The 19,467-nt window shown below is 50.6% G+C and overlaps 1 protein-coding gene across 1 annotated transcript; it reads right to left on the bottom strand.

Annotated features, from left to right (window-relative positions):
* Positions 1–1,311: 1,311 nt before the first annotated feature.
* LOC144273872 (olfactory receptor 11G2-like) lies at positions 1,312–2,241 on the bottom strand. Its single transcript, XM_077832575.1, has one exon. It carries the CDS (start codon positions 2,239–2,241, stop codon positions 1,312–1,314), a length of 930 nt encoding a protein of 309 aa, XP_077688701.1.
* Positions 2,242–19,467: the final 17,226 nt, after the last annotated feature.

The raw sequence follows: 19,467 nt of genomic DNA, 5'->3' as shown, positions 1-19,467 counted from the left end.
GGCAACAAAAATGATTAAGGGGCTGGGGCACATGACTTATGAGGAGAGGTTGAGGGAACTGGGCTTATTTAGTCTGCAGAAGAGAAGAGTGAGGGGGGATTTGGTAGGAGCCTTCAACTACCTGAAGAGGGGTTCCAAAGAGGGTGGAGCCAGGCTGTTCTCACTGGTGGCAGATGACAGAACAAGGAACAATGGGCTCAAGTTGAACGGGGGAGGTCTAGGCTGGATATTGGGAAACACTATTTCACTAGGAGGGTGGTGAAGCACTGGAATGGGTTACCTAGGGAGGTGGTGAAATTTCCATCCTTTGAGGTTTTTAAGGCCTAGCTTGACAAAGCCCTGACTGGGATGATTTAGTTGGGGTTGGTCCTGCTTTGAGCAGGGGGTTGGACTAGATGACCTCCTGAGGTCTCTTCCAACCCTAATCTTCTATGATTCTATGAGCTTTTAGGATCATCAGACATGAACCAAAAGGGACCTTATGGGTTGCCAAGCCCTGCTACCCCCTCCTCCCAATCACAAGAGATTCAATCAAAAAATCCCACACATAGATTTGTCTAGCTCATCCTCAAAATGAATGAAGTTGATTACTCCCGTAACTCCTGTTTGGAGGGTATTCCAGAATCCAATTCCTCTCATTGTTAGAGAGTGTCTTCTTCTTTCTGTTCCCTTTCTATGGGAGGGGAGTGGAGTCTAGTGGGTTAGATCTGGGGTGCTGGGACTCCTGGGTTCTATCCCTGGCTGTGGGAGGCAAATGGGATTGAGTGGGTTGGATCGGGAGATAGGGGGTGTCTGGGACTCCTGGGTTCTATCCAAGGCTGTGAAAGGGGAATGAGGTCCATAAAAAAACAATATACAGCTGCCGTGATTTGTGTCTCACCTGTCAGTCTCTTGACATCACAGGGGTTGCTCCTAATTGACAGCAAAGAAAATGAGAGCAGAATTTTTCTCTCTGACTTTAAGTGTGAACATACATCTATCCAGGTAACAATCTTGAAATACAGCTGCACAAAAAGGGCAGAGATGTGAGCCAGCCTCTATACACACACACACACACACGCAGCAGGGCACATACACCCACCTCCCCCCCCACACACACAAATCCCACCACCCAGCTCCTTTGCATTCTGGTTGTATCATCAAACAGGCATTTTTTATACTGGGAGTGACTCCTACAGATCATGCAAAATGCTGTGTGCGTTCACTCTCCAGGATTGGAGTGAGCAACCCCTAGAAGGAAAAGAACTCATATCCCATTGCACACCCCCCTGACCGGCCAGTCCCTGGAGGCTGGGGCCAGAGCAGAACCTCCTACAGCTTCCCCAGCAGGGTCCTCCTTAGAGCATCCTTCATCTCCTTGTTCCTCAGGCTGTAGATCAGTGGGTTAAGCAGGGGGGTCGCCAGTGCATAAAAGAGGGTCGCCATCTTCCCGCTGCCCCCTGCAGCTGACGGGCTGATGTAGGTGACCATGCCAGAGCCCCAGAAGAGGCCCACGACGGCCAGGTGCGAGGAGCAGGTGGAGAAGGCCTTGTGCCTCCCGGCCCCTGCGGGCAGCCTGAGCACTGCCCTGACGATTAGCCCGTAGGAGGTCAGAGTGAAGAAGGCAGCACCAAAGATGATGAGGGAACTCAGGATGTAGGTGGCCAGTTCAGCCTGGGGAGCTGGGGCGCAGGAGGAAGCCAGCAGTGGCCCTGGATCACAGACGAAATGATCCAGGGTGAGGATGCAGAAGGAGAGCTGGGAGATGAGGATGACGGGCACTACGAACCACAAGAAGCCGGTGACCCAGCAAGAGGCCGCCAGCACCCAGCATCTGTGGCGGGACATGAGGACGGGGTAGCGCAGGGGGTGGCAGATTGCCAGGTACCTGTCCAAAGCCATGGCTGCGAGGAAGCAGCACTCGGTCGTCCCCATGCAAAAGAAGATATAGAACTGCACAAAGCAGGCATGGGAGGAGATGGGGACCCCAGGGTTCATCAAGTCAGAGAGCATCCGGGGCATGGTGGTCGTGACATAGCAGATCTCCAGCCAGGAGAAGTTCCCCAGCAGGATGTACATGGGCAGGCGTTGGAGGCGGGGGTCCCGCAGAACGGCCCACACAATGCACAGGTTGCCTGCCAGCGTCCCAATGTAGGTGGAGGAAAAAAGGGCACAGATGAGATTGCGGCTTAGCCGGCCCAGGGAGGGGAAACCCAGCAAGATGAACTTGGTCACCGGGATGGTGCCATTGACTGGATTCATCCGGGGGCCCTGGAGCTGAAAGGAAACAATCAACAGGATTCTAAGGGGCTGCTCAGAGATCTGGGACTGGAGAGGGGTCTAGTGGTTACCGCAGTAGGGACTCGCGCACACAGCCACAGTCAGTCTATTTCATGCATCTCACGTCCCAAACTCCACCTCAGAGCCCTGGCCCAGCCCACAACATCCCATCTCCAGCCATGGGCATAGCCTGGTGCTTCAGAAGAAGCAGATTTAAAAACCAACCAAACAAAAACCTCTCGGAACAGATGGTGGAAATCCCTTTCTGGCCCCTGCCAATGGCCAGTTGAACCCTGAAGCATGAGGTTCAGGGACATAGAACATTTACTGGAAGTGAACCCCTGGGCTGCTGAGCCCTGCCCTGACCCCACCATCACAAGCAGCCCCATCATACAATCACACCCATATATTTGTCCAGCTCACCCTTAAAACTAATTTGCTCAACTCCACAACTCCTACTGGGAGGCTGTTGCAGAACATCCCCCCTCTGATGGTTAGAAACCTCCTGCTAATTTCCAGCCTGCACTTGTGCATGGCTGGGTTAGTGTTGGAGCAGGGTGGTGCGGGCGGCAGAACAGTGCAGCGGCCAAGGAAGAATGGAAGCAAGAAGGAAGCTGTGTGTGAAAACCCACCTGGCTGTGAGATCTCAGCCTTCTCTCTCTGCCTCTGCTGTGAAGGGAGCTGGGCAAGAGGGGGCTGATATCTGCTCTCTGACCCACTGGGTCCCTGGGACTTGGTCTCTGGGGTGGGTAGGAGCGGCCAGGTTTGGATTTGATCCCTGTATGAGTGTCAGGGAGAGCCCCGCCAAGCCTTCCATACAGCACTAATACAAACATCCCACACCGATTTCCCCTCCCACATACACACAGCCTCCCCCCCACACTTGCCCTTCCTCACACACAGCCCCACCCCCCAGCCCTCCCACAATACACACACACACAGAGACCTCCACACACACAGCTCCCAACTCGCACAAAGAGGCCTTGGGGGTGTCAGGATGAGGCCACATTGAAAGCTCCAGCACCAGCCCCTCGGACACATGACAAATTGAAGCCCGGGCTGGCAGTACTAAGGCAGTGCTCCATCTTCTACCAGGTGCTGGGTTCTCCCGCTCTCTGCACCCACTGAGCAGGGTTCATTCCCTCCAGCAGACAGCAGCAGGCACAGACATTACACCGCAGTGCCAGGCGAGCCATTTCCTTGCGGCATCCTTTTGTGGCTGTTCCCCTGCCATCCTTCCCCAGAGCTGGCTGCATCTCAGCACCAGGCGAGCCATCTCCATGCAGTGTTGCTGCGTCGCTGTTACCGAGCTACGTCACACCAGAGCTGGCTACATCTCAGCTGCAGGTGCGCCATCTCCATGTAGTGTCACTCTGCGGCTGTCACCCAGCTGCCCCATCCCAGAGCTGGCGACATCTCACCTGTGCTATGTACATGGAGTGGAAGGGCGAAGATGCTTTATAAACACAGGGCAAGTGTAGACCTTGCAATGCGGGGAGATGATGTGTTTCTCTTTTGCCAAGCCAAGGGAAAAGCAAAACTCCGAGCTTCCCATAGTGTGGGTCCTATACTTAGCTGGCACCTCATTAATCATTAACTAGAAGGTTGCACACTTCCCTGCTTCTCTAGGCCAAGCTGTTCACCAGGCTGGGCCCTGTCCCCACTATGGTCAGCCCCAAACCCCCACTCTGGTCAGAATCTAATAGATGAGAGTGAAAACTGGAAAACTTGCCACTTAAAATCAGGTTTTTCCAGTTTTCACCAAAATAAACAGGGTAATCTCCTGGGGGCTGGCTGGAATGTGGAGAGCAGCGGGGGGGGGGGGGGGGGGGGGGGGGGGGGGGCAGAAAATGGGGGGTTGGGCCGAGTATCAGCGAGGAGTGTGGCTGGGGGACTGGAGAGAGTGGAGTTGAGGGACCTAGCTGGCGGTGTGGGCTTGATGGTGTGCAGCTGGGGGGCCTGGCTGGGCGCCTGGACAGATTGAGTGTGAAAATCCTGGTTGTGGGAGCTAGACAAAGTGGGGGTGAGGGCCTGGCTGGGGAAACTGGATGGAGTGGGATGTGAGGAGCCTAGTTGTGGGGCTGGAAATAGTGGGGTTCAGGGGCCTTCCGGGGGGGGGGGGTGGAGTGGGAGGTAAGGGGCCTGGTTGTGGAGGCTGCACAGATTGGGGTTCAGGAGCCTTCCTGAGGAGAGGGGGTGCTGGAGGTGAGTGGCATTGCTGGACAGGGGTTGGATAGAGTGGGGGTGATGGGCCTGGCTGGGTGCCTGGATGGAGTGGGAGGTGAGGGGGCCTGGCGATGGAGAATGGATGTCTTGCGGGTGAGGGCATGACTGGGGGGCTTGATTGGAGTGGGGGAGGGGCCTGGATGTGGGGGCTGGGCAGAGTTGGGATGAGGGGGCTTTCCTGGGGGCGGGGGTGGAGTGGCTGTGAGGGGCCTGGCTGAGGGGTATTGACTGTAGTGGGTGTTAGGATATAGATATTCAGGCCTGTCGGTAAAGGCCTGTACTCTAAGAATTTAGGTGCATTCTTATCACTTGGCTAGTTCTAGAGGTATAAAAGAAAGAATCAAAATCACTGTCTGCCGGTGTAAGGTCCTTCTCTTACTGTGACAGTCTGAGGCCCTGTTCTTAGGCTAAGGCCTGTTCATGCGAGAAGGACCAGGGAAGTAACTGGGTGAAGGAATAAGCCCCCTAACAATGGGGGGTAAGGGGCTTGGGTGGCAAGGCTGGCTGCAGTGGGAGTGAGGGGGTGACTGGAGGGGCTCGACAGGTTGGGGTAAGGGGTCTGGTTGTGGGGTGTATGTCTGGGGGGCACTGGATGGAGTGGGGGTGAAGTGCCTGGTTATGGGGCCTGGACAGATTGGGCTTCAGGGGCCTTGCTATGGAGAGGGGGTCCTGGAGGTGAGGGGCCTAGCTGGACAGGGGTTGGACAGAGTGGGGGTGATACCTAGTGTGGGTGAAGGGCCTGGCTATGGGGACTGGATACAGTGCGGGTGAGGAGCATGTCTGTGGGGGAGGGGTTGATTGGAGTGGGGGGAGGGCCTTGAATGTGGGGGCTGGGCAGAGTTAGGGTGAGGGGTCTTTTTGTGGGGGCTGGACAGAGTAGGGTTCAGGGGCATTGCTGGGTGGGGCAGGACAGAGTGGGGGTGAGGGGCCTGGATGGGGGGCCTGGGTAAAGTGGTGGAGGGGGATGTGTTTGTGAGGGTGGATAGAGTGGGGTTCAAGGGCTTTGGGGCTGGAAGCAGTGGGCATGAGGGGCCTGGTTTTGGAGGCTGGATGGAGCAGGGGACAGGAGCCTGGCTGGAGATTGGGGGGGTTGGATCAAATGGAGGTGTGGGGCCTAGATGAGGTGGCTGGCTAGAATGGGGTTCAGGGGCCTTGCTGGCGGGGCTGGATGAAGCAGGGTGATGGATGGAGTGGGAGTGAGGTGACTAGCTGTCGGGGAGGGGGGGGCTTGATGAAATGCAGCTGAGGGATCATCTGGCAGGGGGGCTTGAAGGAGTGGGGCTGAAGGGCTTGGATGGCAGGGAGCTGGATGGAGTGGGAGTCAGGGGCCTGGCGGTGGGGTGGGGGGTGCTTGATGACATGCAATGGTGGGGCGGACAGATTGGGGGTGATGAGGGGCCTAGCTTTCTGGGCTGGAGAGAGTGGGGTTCAGGGGCCTTGCTGCGGAGGAGGGCTGCTGGACAGATGGGAGGTAAGGGGCCTGGCTTGCGGTGGAGGGGGGGCAAATTGGGAGTCAGAGTTCTGGCTCGGGAGACTTGACAGATTGCAGGTGAGGGACGTGGGGTGGGGCTGTATGGATTGGGGGAAAGGGGCCTGACTGGGGGAACAGGACAGATTGGGGGTGAGGTGCCTGGCTGTGGGTGCTGGATGGAGTGGGCGACAGGGCCCTGGCTGGTGGGGCTGTACTGAGTGGAGGTGAGGGGTCAGTATGTGGGGGCTGGTTGGAGTGGGGATGAAGGGTGTGGCTTGTGTGGCTATGCTGAGGGGTGTAGATGGGGGAGCTCAGAACATCGTGATCCCCCCTGTGGAAAGGGACTTGGGCACCTGGGGTGGGGGGCATATATGAGGAGCTCAGAATGGGGTTGTTTCCCCAACAGAGAGGGACTGGTGTGGCCGGGGTGCAGGGTACCTTAGAATGCGGCGATCCCCACTATTGAGAGGGACAGAGAGTCCCCGTTTCCCATGCTCTCTGCTAAAGATGGTCCTACCTCCCCTTGCACTCAGTGAGACCCAGGTTCTGCCCCAATATACTAACCGAAAGGGCTGATCCCAGGAGGGAAGAAATCTCACTGGGACTAGGAGACCCCTAGCAAGCCCATCAAGGCCCCTCCACCCTCACCTCTTCCCTGCTGTATCACTGCCTACTCTGTGCAGTGAGTCCCATATAGAATGTGTGGGTTGGTTCCCAGCAGAGCAGGGGTCCATTTGAACCTGATATTCAATAGCTCTGCTCATTGCTAGAGACCAAGATCTGAACAGATCCTGGAGGCCCAGTTCCCCTCTCTGCCCGTGCCCCTCAGTCCTGACTCTCAGCCCCACCCCTCTCTAGCACTGGGATCTGTGCTGAGCTCTCTGAGGAGATGAGATAACTTTTGCTTTGAATTGCCTGGTTCCAACTTTTCAAGCAGGAACCAGCGGCAAACTCAGCTTAGCTCTTTAATTGGCTTCGCCAGCGGCCCAAGTCATCAATACCCAGAGCAAGAAATGTTCAGACATCAACACAAGCTAATTGCAGTCTGGTCTGTGTGATTTATTAAGTGGCTCTAATTCCCATGAAAGATACCAGAGGGACACCCCTCCTGGACAGCCTCTGTTAATGCCATGAGTCGACACAGCACAGGCAGAGGGTGTGAGCTCTAGTGGTCAGAGGGCTGGTCTGGGAACCAGGATTCCTGGGTTCTTTTTCCAGCTCTCAGAGGGCAGTTGGGTCTAGTGGCTAAGAGCAATGTGGAGAGGGGGTAGTCAGTGCACCTGGGTTGTATCTATACCTCTATTCGACATTGGTGAGGCCTCATCTGGAGTACTGTGTCCAGTTTTGGGCCCCACACTACAGGAAGGATGTGGAAAAATTGGAAAGAGTCCAGCGGAGGACAACAAAAATGATGAGGGGACTAGAACACATGACTTATGAGGAGAGGCTGAGGGAACTGGGATAGTTTAGTCTACGGAAGAGAAGAATGAGGGGGGATTTGATAGCTGCTTTCAACCACCTGAAATGGGGTTCCAAAGAGGATGGAGCTAGGCTGTTCTCAGTGGTAGCAGATGACAGAACAAGGAGTAATGGTCTCAAGTTGCAGTGGGGGAGGTCTAGGTTGGATATTAGGAAAAGCTATTTCACTAGGAGGGTGATGAAGCACTGGAATGGGTTACCTAGGGAGGTGGTGGAATCTCCTTCCTTTTAGGTTTTTAAGGTCAGGCTTGACAAAGCCCTGGCTGGGATGATTTAGTCGGGGATCGGTCCTGCTTTGAGCAGGGGGTTGGACTAGATGACCTCCTGAGGTCCCTTCCAACCCTGATAGTCTATGATTTGCAGTCTGATCTGTGTGATTTATTAAGGGGCTCTAATTCCCATGAAAGATACCAGAGGGACGCCCCTCCTGGACAGCCTCCGTTAATGCCACGAGTCGACACAGCGCAGGCAGTGGGTGTGAGCTCTAGTGGTCAGAGGACTGGTCTGGGAGCCAGGACTCCTGGGGTTCCTTTTCCAGCTCTTAGAGGGTGCTTGGGCCTAGTGGATAAGAGCAGTGAGGGGAGGAGGTAGTCAGTGCTCCTGGGTTCTATCCCTGGCTGTGGGAAAGGAGTGTGGTCTGTAACATACAAATATAATGTTGCCATGATTTTGGTCCCCCCTGCATATGTGTCAGTTTCTTGACATCATCAGGGTTGCTCCTGATTGACAGCAGAGAAAAGAAGAGCAGAACTTTACTCTCTGAATCTAAGTGTGATAACTCATTTATCCATGTAACAATTGTAAAATACAGCTGCACAAAAAGGGCAGAGATACGAGCCAGCCTCCCTGTACATGCACTTGGTTCGCTTTCCTACCCCCTGCACACACACACTCAGCAGGGCTCATTTCCTAGAGCAAGGATACATATACCCCCACACCCTCCCCATTTCCCCTTGTGATCTGGGTGTATCATCAAACAGCCATTTTTTATGTTACAAGTGACCCCTGCAGGTCACGTAAAATTCTATGTGTGTTCCCCCTGCAGGACTGGACCAAGCACCCCCTGGAAGGGGAAGGCCTCATACTCCATTGACCAATGCCTGACAGGCCAGTCTTTACAGACTGGGGCCAGAGCAGAACCCCCTACCGCTCCCCCAGCTGCATCCTCCTCAGAGCTTCCTTCATTTCCTTGTTTCTCAGGTTGTAGATCAGCAGGTTGAGCAGGCTGTAGATCAGCAGGGTTCCCACTGTGTAGAAGAGAGTCACCACCTTCCTGCTGCTCCCCGAGGCTGCCAGTTTGACTAGACAGAGCTGTAGAATAGGACCATGATCACCAGCTGCAAGTCCTTGTGCTGCTCAGTCCCTGACGGCAGCCTCAGCACTGCCCTGTTAACTAGCCCATAGGAAGCCAGGATGAAGAGAATGGTGGTGAAGATGATGAGGGTGCTCAGGCCTGTTCAGTCCAGAAAGCTGTCGTGCAAGAAGCAGCCAGCAATGGGGCCAGGTAGACCTATTGTCTATAGCTGACCAGTTAGAGTCAGAGTCCAGGGAGTATCTATGCCAAGGAGCCCAGACACCCCGATGTCATATGTGCTGAAGCTTCAGGAAGCCCAGTAGGAAGTGACCCAGACTGCTACGCTGGGCATCACAAAATGGGGAAGAGATGGCCAGCCCTCTGTGGAGATAGAGGTGGTTAGGGACTATTTAGAAAAGCTGGACGTGCACAAGTCCATGGGGCCGGACAAGTTGCATCCGAGAGTGCTGAAGGAATTGGCGGCTGTGATTGCAGAGCCATTGGCCATTATCTTTGAAAACTCGTGGCGAACCGGGGAAGTCCCGGATGACTGGAAAAAGGCTAATGTAGTGCCAATCTTTAAAAAAGGGAAGAAGGAGGATCCTGGGAACTACAGGCCAGTCAGCCTCACCTCAGTCCCTGGAAAAATCATGGAGCAGGTCCTCAAAGAATCAATCTTGAAGTACTTGCATGAGAGGAAAGTGATCAGGAACAGCCAGCATGGATTCACCAAGGGAAGGTCATGCCTGACTAATCTAATCGCCTTTTATCATGAGATTACTGGTTCTGTGGATGAAGGGAAAGCAGTGGATGTATTGTTTCTTGACTTTAGCAAAGCTTTTGACACGGTCTCCCACAGTATTCTTGTCAGCAAGTTAAGGAAGTATGGGCTGGATGAATGCACTATAGGGTGGGTAGAAAGCTGGCTAGATTGTCAGGCTCAACGGGTAGTGATCAATGGCTCCATGTCTAGCTGGCAGCCGGTATCAAGTGGAGTGCCCCAAGGGTCGGTCCTGGGGCCGGTTTTGTTCAATATCTTCATAAATGATCTGGAGGATGGTGTGGATTGCACTCTCAGCAAATTTGCGGACGATACTAAACTGGGAGGAGTGGTAGATACGCTGGAGGGGAGGGATAGGATACAGAAGGACCTAGACAAATTGGAGGATTGGGCCAAAAGAAATCTGATGAGGTTCAATAAGGATAAGTGCAGGGTCCTGCACTTAGGACGGAAGAATCCAATGCACCGCTACAGACTAGGGACCGAATGGCTAGGCAGCAGTTCTGCGGAAAAGGACCTAGGGGTGACAGTGGACGAGAAGCTGGATATGAGTCAGCAGTGTGCCCTTGTTGCCAAGAAGGCCAATGTCATTTTGGGATGTATAAGTAGGGGCATAGCGAGCAGATCGAGGGACGTGATCGTCCCCCTCTATTCGACATTGGTGAGGCCTCATCTGGAGTACTGTGTCCAGTTCTGGGCCCCACACTACAAGAAGGATGTGGATAAATTGGAGAGAGTCCAGCGAAGGGCAACAAAAATGATTAGGGGTCTAGAACACATGACTTATGAGGAGAGGCTGAGGGAGCTGGGATTGTTTAGCCTGCAGAAGAGAAGAATGAGGGGGGATTTGATAGCTGCTTTCAACTACCTGAAAGGGGGTTCCAAAGAGGATGGCTCTAGACTGTTCTCAATGGTAGCAGATGACAGAACGAGGAGTAATGGTCTCAAGTTGCAGTGGGGGAGGTTTAGATTGGATATTAGGAAAAACTTTTTCACTAGGAGGGTGGTGAAACACTGGAATGCGTTGCCTAGGGAGGTGGTGGAATCTCCTTCCTTGGAAGTTTTTAAGGTCAGGCTTGACAAAGCCCTGGCTGGGATGATTTAACTGGGAATTGGTCCTGCTTCGAGCAGGGGGTTGGACTAGATGACCTTCAGGGGTCCCTTCCAACCCTGATATTCTATGATTCTATGATTCTATGATTCTATGATAGGGTATGTGGTGTCTCCTACCCGTGTAAAGTCAGCATGTTGCAGTTGGATTCTTTGCTGACCCAGTGGCAGACCACTCTGCCACTCCTAGGGCCCTGGGTCAGAACCCAGTGGAGTTGGATGGACTCAGGTCCCCCTACCCCTGCCGCCCCCCCGCCTTTTGGTGACAGCCCCCAGATTTGACCATTAGGACATGCTGCCCTGCATTCGAGGATGGCTATATTGACTCTAGCCACTAGACCACACCACGCTAGGCTGGTAGGCAGCCATATTGTCTCGCGCCATTAGGCAACGCAACCCATAATTCAAGGGCTGCTGCTTTGATTCTGCCATTAGGCCACACTTTTCTGAGGTCCAAGACAGTCCGGCAGACTGTAACCATGGCGTCAGGGCACCCACAATCCACTCTGAAGTGGGACAGGATGTGCATACACCACCACAGGGCCACAGAAGGAGAGCTGGGAAATGAGGAGTATGTGCATCATGAACCACAGAAAGCTGGAGAGCCATCAGGGCCCAGCAGAGCTGGTGGGACATGAATACAGGGCAGCACAAGGGGCAGTAGAAGGCTAGGAACCTATCCAAGGCCATGTCCGAGAGGAAAAAGCATTTAGTGGCACTGTGGAAAGGAAGAAGCACTCAGTGGCCCTGCATGAAGCAGGCACGGAAGGAGATAGGGATGCTGCAGTACACCAGGTCAGAGAGCATCCGTGGCATTGTGGTTATGAATCATAGAATCATAGAATATCAGGGTTGGAAGGGACCTCAGGAGGTCATCTAGTCCAACCCCCTGCTCAAAGCAGGACCAAATCCCCAATTAAATCATCCCAGCCAGGGCTTTGGCAAGCCTGACCTTAAAAACTTCTAAGGAAGGAGATTCCACCACCTCCCTAGTGAAAACGATTTTCCTAATATCCAACCTAAATCTCCCCCACTGCAACTTGAGACCATTACTCCTTGTTCTGTCATCTGCTACCACTGAGAACAGTCTAGAGCCACCCTCTTTGGAACCCCCTTTCAGGTAGTTGAAAGCAGCTATCAAATCCCCCCTCATTCTTCTCTTCTGAAGACTCAGCATCCCCAGTTCCCTCAGCCTCTCCTCATAAGTCATGTGTTCCAGTCCCCTAATCATTTTTGTTGCCCTCCGCTGGACTCTTTCCAATTTTTCCACATCCTTCTTGTAGTGTGGGGCCCAAAACTGGACACAGTACTCCAGATGAGGCCTCACCAATGTCGAATAGAGGGGAACGATCACGTCCTTCGATCTGCTGGCAATGCCCCTACTTATACATCCCTAAATGCCCTTGGCCTTCTTGGCAACAAGGGCACGCTGTTGACTCATATCCAACTTCTCGTCCACTGTAACCCCTAGGTCCTTTTCTCCAGAACTGCTGCCGAGCCATTCGGTTCCTGTTGAACCTCATCAGATTTCTTTTGTCCCAATCCTCCAATTTGTCTAGGTCCCTCTGTATCCTATCCCTACCCTCCAGCATATCTACCACTCCTCCCAGTTTAGTGTCATCTGCAAACTTGCTGAGGGTGAAATCCACACCATCCTCCTGATAATTTATGAAGATATTGAACAAAACCAACCTTTGGGGCACTCCGCTAGATACCGGCTGCCAACTAGACATGGAGCCATTGATCACTACCCATTGAGCCCGACAATCTAGCCAGCTTTCTATCCACCTTATAGTCCATTCATCCAACCCATACTTCTTTAACTTGCTGGCAAGAATACTGTGGGAGACCGTGTCAAAAACTTTGCTAAAGTCAAGGAACAACACGTCCACCTCTTTCCCCTCATCCACAGAGCCAGTTATCTCGTCATAGAAGGCAATTAGATTAGTCAGGCATGACTTGCCCTTCATGAATCCATGCTGACTGTTCCTGATCACTTTCCTCTCCTCTAAGTGCTTCAGAAATGATTCCTTGAGGACCTGCTCCATGATTTTTCCAGGGACTGAGGTGAGGCTGACTGGCCTGTAGTTCCCAGGATCCTCCTTCTTCCCTTTTTTAAAGATGGGCACTACATTAGCCTCTTTCCAGTCATCAGGGACCTTCCCCGATCACCATGAGTTTTCAAAGATAATGGCCAATGGCTCTGCAATCACATTTGCCAACTCCTTTAGCATTCTCGGATGCAACGCATCCGGCCCCATGGACTTGTGCTCGTCCAGCTTTTCTAAATAGTCCGGAACCACTTCTTTCTCCACAGAGGACTGGTCACCTCCTCCCCATGCTGTGCTGCCCAGTGCAGTAGTCTGGGAGCTGACCTTGTTCATGAAGACAGAGGCAAAAAAAGCATTGAGTACATTAGCTTTTTCCACATCCTCTGTCACTAGGTTGCCTCCCTCATTCAGTAAGGGGCCCACACATTCCTTGACTTTCTTCTTGTTGCTAACATACCTGAAGAAACCCTTCTTGTTACTCTTAACATCTCTTGCTAGCTGCAACTCCAGGTGTGATTTGGCCTTCCTGATTTCAATCCTGCAAGTCCGAGCAATATTTTTATACTCATCCCTGGTCATTTGTCCAATCTTCCACTTCTTGTAAGCTTCTTTTTTGTATTTAAAAGCAGCAAGGATTTCACTGTTAAGCCAAGCTGGTCCCCTGCCATATTTACTATTCTTTCTACACATCGGGATGGTTTGTCCCTGTAACCTCAATAAGGATTCTTTAAAATACAGCCAGCTCTCCTGGACTCCTTTCTCCCTCATGTTATTCTCCCAGGGGATCTTGCCCATCAGTTCCCTGAGGGAGTCAAAGTCTGCTTTTCTGAAGTCCAGGGTCTGTATTCGGCTGCTCTCCTTTCTTCCTTGTGTTAGGATCCTGAACTTGACCATTTCATGGTCACTGCCTCCCAGGCTCCCACCCACTTTTGCTTCCCCTAATAATTCTTCCCAGTTTGTGAGCAACAGGTCAAGAAGAGCTCTGCCCCTAGTTGGTTCCTCCAGCAATTGCACCAGGAAATTGTCCCCTACATTTTCCAGAAACTTCCTGGATTGCCTGTGTACCGCTGTATTGCTCTCCCAGCAGATATCAGGGTGATTGAAGTCTCCCATGAGAACCAGGGCCTGTGATCTAGTAACTTCTGCGAGTTGCCGGAAGAAAGCCTCGTCCACCTCATCCCCCTGGTCCGCTGGTCTATAGCAGACTCCCACCACCACATCACCCTTGTTGCTCACACTTCTAAACTTAATCCAGAGACTCTCAGGTTTTTCTGTAGTTTCATACTTGAGCTCTGAGCAGTCATACTGCTCTCTTACATACAGTGCAACTCCCCAACCTTTTCTGCCCTTCCTGTCCTTCCTGAACAGCTTATATACATCCATGACAGTACTCCAGTCATGTGAGTTATCCCACCAAGTCTCTGTTATTCCAATCACATCATAATTCCTTGAATGTGCCAGGACTTCCAGTTCTCCCTGCTTGTTTCCCAGGCTTCGTGCATTTGTATATAGGCACTTGAGGTAACCTGCTGATCGCCCCTCTTTCTCAGTATGAGGCAGGAGCCCTCCCCTCTCACGTGCTCCTGCTCATGCCTCCTCCCGGTATCCCACTTTCCCACTTACCTCAGGGCTTTGGTCTCCTTCCCCCGGTGAACCTAGTTTAAAGCCCTCCTCACTAGGTTAGCCAGCCTGCTTGCGAAGATGCTCTTCCCTCTCTTCGTTAGGTGGAGCCCGTCTCTACCTAGCACTCCTTCTTGGAACACCATCCCATGGTCAAAGAATCCAAAGCCTTCTCTCCGACACCACCTGCGTAGCCATTCGTTGACTTCCACGATTCGACGGTCTCTTCCCAGGCCTTTTCCTTCCACGGGGAGGATAGACGAGAACACCACTTGCACCTCAGACTCCTTTATCCTTCTTCCCAGAGCCACGTAGTCCGCAGTGATCCGCTCAAGGTCATTCTTGGCAGTATCATTGGTGCCCACGTGGAGAAGCAGGAAAGGGTAGCGATCTGAGGGCTTGATGAGTCTCAGCAGTCTCTCCGTTACATCGTGAATCTTAGCTCCTGGCAAGCAGCAGACTTCTCTGTTTTCCCGGTCAGGGCAGCAGACAGATGACTCAGTCCCCCTGAGGAGAGAGTCCCTGACCACCACCACTTGCCTCCTTCTCTTGGGAGCGGTGGTCGTGGAACCCCCAACCCTAGGACAGTGCATCCCATGCCTTCCAGATAGATAAATCCAAATCTGATGATTGGAGAGTTACAAAAGAATCTCACTAAACTGGGTGACTGGGACACAAAATGGCAATTGAAATCCAGTGCTGATCATTGCAAAGTATTGCACATTGCAAAATATAATCCCAAATATACATACAAAATGATGGGATCTAAATTATCTATTACCACTCAAGAAACAGATCATCATGGATAGCTCTCTGAAGACTTCTGCTCAATGTGCAGCGGCAGTCAAAAAAGCTAATGGAATATTAGGAACCATTAGGAAAGGGATAAATAATAAAACAGAAAATATCATAATGCCCCCCATGGAAATCCATGGTGCATTCACACCTTGAACACTGCGTGCAGTTCTAGTCACATCGTCTCAAAATAAGATATGTTAGAATTGGATAAAGTGAGGAAAACAGCAATGAAATGACTAAGGGGATGGAAAAAGATGAGGACTGTTCTTCCTAGAAAAGAGATGACCAAGGGAGATATGACCGAGGTCTATACAATCATGACTGGTGTGAGAAAAGTGAATAAGGAAGTGTTATTTACCCCTTCTCATAAAACAATAACCAAGGGTCAAACAATTAAATTAAAAGACAGGAGGTTTAAAACAATCATAAGGAATTACTTCTTCACACAACTCACACTCAATCTGTGGAACTCGTTTCCAGGGGATGTTGTAAAGGCCAAAAGTATAACCAAGTTCAAAAAAAGGATTAGATACGTTCATGGAAGATGGGTCCATCAATGGCTATGAGCCAAGAGGGTCAGGGATGCAACCCCATGCTCTTGGTCTCCCTAAACCTACAACTCCCAGAGCTGGGACTCAGCAATAGGGGATGGATCACTCAATAATTTCCCTGTCCCATTCATTCCCTCTGAAGCTTCGGGTACTGGCTACTGTAGGCAGGATACTGAACTAGATGCACCATTGGCCTAACCCAGTATGGCCTTTCTTATATTATGTTCTTATGCTCACTCACCTGGACTCAGACAGCTAACCCAGGTCAGCCCTTTCTTGCACAAAAAGAAGGGACGTATGTGCACCATTGTAACCAGAAGCCTAGTGTTTTAAGATGTCACCAAGCATGTTAGAGACCCCAGTTTAAACCTCCAATCTGCCTCATTCTGAGCAACAATGTTATCCCAGGTCACCTACCTCCCACATGACTGTCCTAACTGCTGCGTTGTAGGGTATACTGAGGTGGGTGTCTTTCCTCCCTCCTGCTGAAGTTCCAATTTTTGTAAAATATGCCAGAAGAAGAGACAGTGCACACTCCTGCGAGCTGAGCAGAGATTTTGAAGAGCTTAGTATTGTATTTAGGCATCAAAAGTGTTTGACTTAGTGCTACTTGACATTCTAATTAAAAAAAATGTTACTTCAGAACATCGATACAGCACATATTAAACAGATTAAGAATTGGTTAATTGATTGATCTAAAAAAATAGACAAAGTGGGTGAAGCAATATCTTCTATTGGACCAACTTCTGCTTGTGAGAAAGACTAGCTTTCAAGCCATACAGAGCTCCACACAGACCAGAAGAAGAGTTCTGTGTGACTCAAAAATTTGTCTCTCTCAGCAACAGAAGTTGGTCCAATAACAGACATTACCTCACCCACCTTGTCTCTCTAACATCCTGGGACTGATATGGCTGCAACTACACTGCATACTTTTAAAAAAAAAGTCATTAATGAGGATTCATCCTCTAGTGCAGAGGTCAGCAACCTTTCAGAAGTGGTGTGCCAAGTCTTCATTTATTCACTGTAATTTAAGGTTTCGTGTGCCAGTAATACATTTTAACGTTTTTAGAAGGTCTCTCTCTTTAAGTCTATATTATATAACTAAACTATTGTTGTATGTAAAGTAAATAAAGTTTTTAAAATGTTTAAGAAACTTCATTTAAAATTAAATGAAAATGCAGAACTTATCAGATTAGTGTGATCCTTGACCTTACTTTTCCTTGCTGAGTTTTCCAATGTCTGGCACGTATTTGGATACTGCACACAGGCTTCTGAGTGATCTGTTATTAACCGAGAGGGATAGAGGACAGATTTCATGTGTGAAAATACCTGTTCACACAGGTATGTGGATCCAAATGCTGAAAGTATTGCAAACGCAATTTTCTTCAAACAGTTTAATTTCACTGGCAGGGACGTCCAGCAGGTCAGAATAGAGGCCCCATGATCTCTCTCGGTAGCTTCAAGTGCACTCTGCAGCTCTCCAAACTTTGATGCCTACAGTTCTGAGCTTTTTAACTGAATGAGCTGCATCTCGAAATCTTCAACACCCATTCACTGAAATACAGACAAATCCAAGTCACTTTCGTTGAACTTTTCAGGTTTAATTAGAAAAGAAAGCATTGGGCCAAATCGCTGGAAATCTTGAAATCTGTCAGAAAATCCTGATTCCAGTTCTTGCATGTACGTTCCAATCTCATCAACACTGACAGTGCAATGTGTCGATAGCTCTTGCATGTGTTGGAAGTAGTGCAAAATCGAAGTTCGAATATCCTGAGAAAAAAATGCTAGCTCTACAACAAATGCCTTCCAGGCTTCATAAACATCCAGAGCCATTTGCCCAGCACCCTGGAGACAGAGGTTGAGTTTGTTTAGGTGAGCCATTGTTTACACAGCCATTTGCCATCATCTAGGTTGGGGTAGTTTTGTGCTTTTTCAGACAAAAAGGCCTTGATTGTATCAAAACAGTTTACAAAGCACACCAAAACCTTGCCACAACTTAGACACCGAATGTTGCTATGAAGTGGAATGTCATTATAAGCACTGTCCATCTCTTCTGGCAGTGCTTGAAACTGTCTGTGAGTCAAAGCAGATCGAGCAACAAGGAAATTCTCAATTTGCATCACTGCATTATCACATTCTTAAGCTCTGAATTAGAAATTTTAGCATACAGGGTTTCTTGATGGATGATACAGTGAAATTTGACTGTCGGGCAGCCAATTTGATCTTCAAATAACTTTACAACTCCCTTCTGTTTTCCGACCATGACAGGAGCACCATCTGTTGTCACACAAAATATTTTTCTGATATTAACTCCGCGTTCTTCAAAATGGTTTACAAAACTTTCCACTATATCTTCCCCCTTTGTTGTGCCATGCAGGGATTTTAGTCAACAAAGTTCCCCTGGGATTTCATCAGAAGCACAATATCTTGAAACAACTGCCAAACGTGGAACTTCATTTATATCCATGCTCTCATCAACTGCAATGCTAAACACTGCTGTGTCTTTTAATGCAGTCGTCTGCTTTTTGTAATGTTTTCTGCCATCTCGCTTATGCGTCTCTCAACTGTTCTGGCAGAGACAGGCAGTTCTTTTATTCTAGATACGCTCGTATCTTTATTTGGAAAATCATTGAACAAAACCTCTGAACTGCTGAGAAAAACTTCTTTTATATATTCCCCATCTGTAAACAGCTTTCCTTTGTTTGCAGTGCACTGTGCAATCTTGTAACTTCCTTCTGTAGGTTGATTTTTACTTATACTTAAGCATTTAAAAACACTGCTTTGCTTCTCCTATCCTGCTACCGCCTTTTTGATCGATTCTGCCTTGTCTGCTTCATCAAGAAAGGTTTTCTTGTGCTTCGTTTCAAAATGTTGTTGAACACTTGATGTGCGACAGACAACACTTTCACAAAGGAAAGCACAAAGAGCAAGGTCCTTCTTTTGAATAAATCCAAATGTGTCTGTCCAAGAAGGCTGAAATGAATGGACATCTAACTTTGCTTTCTTAGGAGCTGGCATTTTGTCAAATGTACCCCTCAGTTCACAGTGAGAAAAAAAATTGCAACAGACGGCATGCACACCATCAAACACAGTGCGCTTTCCACGTGGCGTGGTATAAGCAGCAAATCAGAACTTAAAAATATCCCAGTGGCGCTGGAACAATTTTTAAGGTGCGGGTGCTGAGCTGAGCCCGCTCTTGCCCCTGGCTACACCCCTCACTGCCCCAGGCTGGGGCCAGTGGGCCAAAGCTGGGAGCGGCTGCAGAGCGCCAGGCCAAGGCCAGGAATAGAGCCCTGGGCCAGCGGCTGGGACCCTAGGCCAGCAGCAGGCTGAGCGGGGCTGGTGGATGGAACCCCAGCTGGCAGGGGCCAGCGGCCAGTACCCCAGGCTGGCAGCAGGCTGAGAGGGGCTGGCAGCCAGGACCCCAGGCCAACAGCAGAGTCTCCGGGGCTGGTGGCCAGGACCCCGGCTGGCAGGGGGCCGGCAGACAGGACCCGGGGCCAGTGGATGGGACACCAAGCCAGCAGCAGAGTGCCACTGAAAATCAGCTCATTCGGCACACTTGCCATAGGTTGCTGTCCCCTGCTTTAGTGAGATTCTTCAATGCTGTTGCCACTCGGCATTTTAATCGATGATCTGGAAGTAAATACATCTGCTGATATAACTTGCAGATGACACAAAGATTGGTGGAGTGGTAAATAACTATGAGGACAGGGAAGTGACACAGCGTGCTCTGGATCACTTAACAAGTCAGTTCAACTCACATGAAATGTGCTTGAACACAGCCAAATGGAAAGGTATTCATCGAGGAACAAGAAAGGAAGGTG

The sequence above is a fragment of the Eretmochelys imbricata genome, chromosome 13 (assembly GCF_965152235.1).
Source record: "Eretmochelys imbricata isolate rEreImb1 chromosome 13, rEreImb1.hap1, whole genome shotgun sequence".
NCBI classification, from domain to species: Eukaryota; Metazoa; Chordata; order Testudines; family Cheloniidae; genus Eretmochelys; species Eretmochelys imbricata.
Note: the sequence above shows the minus strand (reverse complement) of the source record. Positions and strands in the feature narration are given on the sequence as shown.

Excerpts from the sequence above, each read along its gene's own strand:
- LOC144273872 (XM_077832575.1), bottom strand. The coding sequence starts at position 2,241 with ATGAATCCAGTCAATGGCACCATCCCGGTGACCAAGTTCATCTTGCTG.